Source organism: Lycium ferocissimum, chromosome 1, assembly GCF_029784015.1.
Source record: "Lycium ferocissimum isolate CSIRO_LF1 chromosome 1, AGI_CSIRO_Lferr_CH_V1, whole genome shotgun sequence".
Classification (NCBI taxonomy): Eukaryota; Viridiplantae; Streptophyta; class Magnoliopsida; order Solanales; family Solanaceae; genus Lycium; species Lycium ferocissimum.
In genome coordinates, this window is record NC_081342.1 from 19983530 (window position 1) to 19989460 (window position 5931).

Consider the following 5931-nt stretch of genomic DNA (forward strand, 5'->3'; position numbering starts at 1 on the left):
GTCCTAATTTCGTTAAATTAGAGCACCAGTTTTACCTTACCTTTTCATTATTTTGCTTTTGTTAAATCCGGAGGGTTGTGGGTAGGAGGTAAGTTTAAAGACCCGTTACATCAAACTTATATCTCCTGTACCATTGGAGACAAACCCACTAGCCTCACACTCCCATGTAAGTCATTACTCATCCCTTATTCTAATGGACATATTCATTTAGCATCACATTTCAACAAAGACCCAAACAATCAATTGAAAAGCAATCTCCCTTTCTGCTTCTCATGAACAGGATATTAATGATTGTATAGTTCTCCTTTATGCATTGTGATTTTTTTCTCTTTTGAAAATCCATGCATCATCAGTTCATGTAAAGCAGGAAAGATCAAAGGTTACATTACGTTCCCTTCTCCTTGAAACTCTTAGTCAGCCAGATAGCAGTTTCCCTTGGAGAAACTTTTTCTGGCCCAAATGGCTTCAGTAACACTGTAAGCTCTTCTAAACGCTCTTGCTGCAATAGTGTCGCACTGAACTCAAGTAATCCTTCTAAGGCTTCCGCACGTTGCTGGTAAGAAGAAGTGTCAAACCTCCGGGGACGAGAATCTGAAGATGACCGGCTTGAGGCACCAGTTGTTGTATTATGTTCTGAACATTCACTTCCAATCTGTGCAACTCCGTGAATAGGGTCAACTAAAGGCGGCTTAGGAAAGGTTCTGTCAACTACCTGTACTGTACACTTGTCTTTTGTGAACGACCAGTCACTATAGAGTGGTGATGGGGAAGACAACTGAACAGATTTCGGTGAAGCTCTCTGGATGGGTAAAAGAGGGTCTTCTGAAGAAGCCAAGGGATCAACCATCTTGTCAATTCTTGGAGCATTCACAGAAACATTTGGAGACTCCACTTGGTTTATAAGACCAACATTCTGTTTGTAAGGTGATTCCAACTTCCCAGCTCTCCTTGATAAAGGAAGAGATGCTCGACGTGTTGACTTGGAAGGTTGGCTAACTGGTGTTGGTGTATGCGTCACTGGAAGCTGCATATATGTGTAAATATTTACGTCAAAATGTAAATTCAAGCCTTGAAAACCTACAAGTTTAAGCTCAACGATATATTATCAGGAAGTCCTGTATGGATTCACATGCATTTGTTTTGAATTTTACATTGAAGTTCTTTATGATATTATTCAATCAGAAACTTACCACTTCACGAGTAGAACCAGCATTGGACATCTTTAATGGAGTGCTCTGTCTCCTGTGAGGTGTGGAATTTCTATTTTGATTGAATCGCACAGTTTTGACAGCAGCCGACAACTTTGAGACAGCAGAACCTTTTACACCAAGGTCATAAGGAGCACTTTCAACAGATGGCTCTGAAAAGTTCTTCTTCAAAGAACTCATTAGATCTTTTGCTCCCCGGGAAAAACAGGGAGTGTCCATTCCAGAAATACTAGGATTCAAGCCCCTATCACTGGACAATCGCCTCTGCTCTCTTTCATTAAAAACCGGAGCATTTCTGGGCTCAGACAATCTTTTTTTCTTTCCATATGTTGAATTAGAAAATTGGACTGGGGACTTGTGCTGTCTTGGGCTGTCAGCATTCAGAAGGATTTTTAACACATAGGGCTGAAGATGGGGATGTCGGAGTAAGTCTGCAGCCTGGAACAACAGTTGGAAGAGAATTAAAGTGACAAAGAGTCGATGTGCCAAACAGTTAGCATCCTTGGTTCTTCATGACGCTCGAATATGCACATAGAAAGTAAATAGTAGTAAACTTCGAGTAAGTGATGGATACATACACTTGGCCTGAGTTCTGGGTTTCTCCTTAGCATACTCTTAATAAGGCCACGACTGACAAGGAACAAAGCAATTAAAGTTTAGCAACAGAATAACAAAGATATATTAATCCAATTGTAGCACAAAAGAACAGCAATTTGATGAAATAAGCACTAAAATGGGTAGCCTCAAAAGTGCAGACAATAATTTACTCACAGTGCACTAGAATACATGGTGGGAAGTGGAGCAACTATACATTTGTTAATTTTGTTAATTAGACCTTGCATATCCTGCATTCAAAACACTGGAGGTCATTTAAAGTATTAAAACTGAAGCTAAACATGTCGCAGGTAAACCATCAATTGATTTCATGATGAGAAGCCAAAATCCAATAAAAACAAAAAGAAAGGGAAAACAATAGCTGATGAATGTCACAGTCATGAGAAAGAACTACATCCACTAGTTAAAGGTAGAGCAAAGTTATACACCTAAGTGTAACTATGTAAGTACAGTTGGTCTCGCTCATAGATCTAGTAATGAAGGGCTACTCTGTGCATCAGCCCATGGAAACAGTCATAGGAAGATATTTTACAAAACTGGTCCTAGAAATGCACAAAAAAGCAACAGAATTACTCTGGAACTTATTACCAGTATCAAGATGCTAAGCACAAAATGCCACGTAAGGGTTCCATAGTTTGGCACCGTATCTTTGTTAGCTCCGAACACCCGCACACCCATAAGGAGAACACAACAGTACCAAACATATGTGTGTGGTCTTTTCTTCTCATAAGCCCAACATAAGACTTGGACTAACATCAACACAAATAGCCTCGTCAAAGAACCAGCAGGAAGCCAGAGCACCTCTGACAGTAGCACCACTTTTAATTGGAAATGTCAACTTATGCAACTCTAGCCCCACTAAGAGTGCTATCCTCCATTATTTCACTCCTCGGACTTACACCCATTTTCAACCAAATCTACAATTGCTCTAACTGCATCTTTGAATCACCACTCCAGCTCTCACTTTTTGCAGGGAAGTGTATATCAAGTATACACAAACAGCCCATATACTAAAAATTAAAACATTGCTAGTATACTATTTCAAAAGACAAATATACCATCTGAGCTGCCAGTATATTCCCTAAAACTGTTGGTTGTACCTATGAGGCTATAATTCGGTAATTGATTCTATAGCTCATGATAGTACCAGAATTTCGTTGTCTGGAAAGTACTATTTCATGACTTACAAATGCTTTGAAGGCCGGCTTGTGAGAAGTCATTTCATACATGCAGCAACCTGGATATGCGAACAGTCAGCAAAACAGCATGCATCTAAAACAAAAGTGGTGCCGTCTGAAGCAAGGAAAGGTAAAAACTTACCCAAAGACCAGATGTCTGATTTGCAACCATAAGGTATATCAGCAAGAAGCTCGGGACACATATAAGTTGGAGTGCCCACAACCTGACAGCCAACATGCCTTATCACCAGATTAAGCAAAACAACAAACACAAATACAGAATATTCACAGACAAGTTACTTACAGAGGAAGCTAGATCATCGGAAGAGAGTACTTTAGCAAGACCAAAATCACCTGAAAACAACTCTTGAAATAAATACTCAAAGTCAATCATAACCAACTTCAGATTATGAGGTTTGGGGATTACCTAGACGTATATCGTGCTCCTTAGTCAGAAAAATATTTGTACACTGAAGCAAAAAAGTTAAATCAGCAAACAAATCTATGAAATTGAGAAAGAATAACCTTATGGAATAACATAGAAGAGATATGCAACTCACCTTGACATCACGGTGAATTATATGGTTTGTATGCAAGTGATCAAGTGCCATCAACAGTTGAACTAGCCACTTACAGAGCTTCTGCTTATCAGTCAGTATTTAGATTTTAGGAAATGAAATGATCTCAATATTAGGAAGTAAATTTGGTGGAGGCAGGAGTGTATGAGTCAGAAGGAAATGTAAATTTAATAACAACCTCCTCAGGGAAAAGAACACCATTGGTTCTCTTAATAGCTTCTGCCCTGTATAAGGAATGAAGAGGTGATTAGACAATATGTAGGTCAGAAAAATATAAGCAACCAGATTTAGGCCCTCAGGCCTTTTTTTTTTTTTTTTTTTTTTTTTTTTTTGAGATGGAATTTAGGCCGTCAGGCCTAAGGTCCAATATTCTGAAAACAGTTCATAGGAAAAGGAAAGATGACTTACATATCACCAGCTTCACAATACCCTATAATAATGCACACGTAGCATCCCTGAAAATAGGGTTTTTTCACATGGTCAATGGCATGGTAGACTGAATAAATAATTCTTCAACAGATATACAGCATTATGAACAACACCAAGGTTTAGTCGTGTCCCTTGGAATTGTAACAACACCTTCTGCCCAGTAAAATCCAAATTAACTATCGAGTTGAATAGTTAAATCACTAAACCTCTATTACCTTTAGATATGTAAATGCATATTCACATCTAAATCACTAGAACAATAACAATGCACGACAGCTGAGTATTCACTTGAACAACAATTTTAGTTCTAACGTAGTTAAACGTTCAGCCTAGATAGGCAACCTTTTGTCGTTCTTTACAATTTGTAAACTTCCACTAAATAAACTTTGATGTTGTTCACATTGTGAGCATCCAGAAGTAAATGGCATGAGTAGACAAGTTATCACATGGACGTTGATTCCTTATATATGTTTGAAGTGAAATTGTGAAAGGACAAAAGTATGCACAGACCTTCTCCACCCATGAATCTTTGTATTCCACCACAAATGGACTTCGTACTCTTGAGATCAGCTCCATCTGAAAAATAAAGAACCCAGTTCAGAAATTGAACACACAAACCTGCACCTCCAGAGGTGCATTTTAGATAAGCAAGTATCATGTCTTCAAGGAAAATGATGATTACTTCACTTTATTAGCAAAAGCCTTTTCATTACTTTGTGGCCTTTACTAAATCAAAGAGTTCCGTAAATATTTAATCCAAATGCACACAACTTTCATCTTATCAGGTAAAATGTGGAGTTCATGGCATAACTTCTTAACAATTTAAGGCAATTATGGTGAATCCTTTAGTGCTTCTGAAATCTCTTATCTATATACCAAGATACGCAGATGTCTTCTTCGTGAGATCTCCAGAAAAGATAAAAATGTAAGAGGCTGACCTCCTGGTGGGCGGATCTGCGTGTTCTCTCTGTCTGGCGAGCTAAGCGAATCTTTTTCATAACATATCTTCGAGGAAAAGAAAAAAAAAAAAAAAAAAAAAAAAGAGAACAATCAGAAATCAAAGTAAACAGAATACTGCAACAAATAATTCATGACATAAACTGAATGTCATGACAAAGATCAAATTATGAAAGATGGATTGAGAAAACGTTGCACGTCTCCTTACTTCTTCTTTTCTTGTTTATGCCTTACAAGTAGTGCAGAGCCAAAAGAACCTTTCCCAATCTGCTCCAAAACCTCATAATTCTCCATCTTAAGAGCTATAGGACCACTTCTGCTTTATCGAACAGATTTCAATCCAGAAATAATTCTTTCACGGTTGAAATATCATAGCAAATCTGCAGACATTTTGTACATAGACAGAAAATGCATCAATTAGACTTTTGTTGAAAACGTACGAATTTTCTAAAATACTCAACAGCAAAAGTTAACAACACCACTTCAGTCCAGAATATTTTTCATTAGTCATTACAGGACGAAAGCAACAGCAAATATCTGCAAGCCTCTTGTATATCTAAAGACAATACGACTTTTATATATCATTTGGAAATGAAAGAGATGTCTAAACCCTTCACAGCCAACCCTCCCATTCCCCAGTTTTTTTCAACAAGGTAGGAAGAACATACTACCCTCAGTTTCAATTTGTTTGTCTTACTTTCCTTTTTAGTCCGTTTCAAAAGAATGACTCTTCCCTTTATTTTGACAACTCTGTAATTACAACTTTTCACATGTCCTGTTTAAGACCACAATACTCAAAAGTCTTCTTTAATTTCTTAAACTCCGTGTAAGTCAAAACCAGACAAATAAATTGAAATGGAAGTATTACTACTCAATTAGTCAAATTTGTATACACAACTAATCATTGAAAATCTCAATCAGGAGTGTAGGTTATTCAATGTAAATCAATAAATTTCCTTCAAAAAA

At 37.5% G+C, this 5931-nt stretch overlaps 1 protein-coding gene across 1 annotated transcript; it reads right to left on the reverse strand.

The window, feature by feature from the left end:
• Nucleotides 1-239: 239 nt before the first annotated feature.
• On the reverse strand, nt 240-5597 carry LOC132051760 (serine/threonine-protein kinase Nek6-like). Its single transcript, XM_059442962.1, has 14 exons — nt 5174-5597; nt 4947-5013; nt 4519-4584; nt 3988-4034; nt 3758-3803; nt 3562-3642; nt 3429-3471; nt 3306-3355; nt 3144-3225; nt 3011-3060; nt 1980-2053; nt 1787-1838; nt 1191-1646; nt 240-1024 (listed from the first exon to the last, which is right to left on the reverse strand). Exons 1-14 carry the CDS (start codon nt 5257-5259, stop codon nt 386-388), a joined length of 1839 nt encoding a protein of 612 aa, XP_059298945.1. The 5' UTR covers nt 5260-5597; the 3' UTR covers nt 240-385.
• Between the last annotated feature and the right edge of the window lie 334 nt (nt 5598-5931).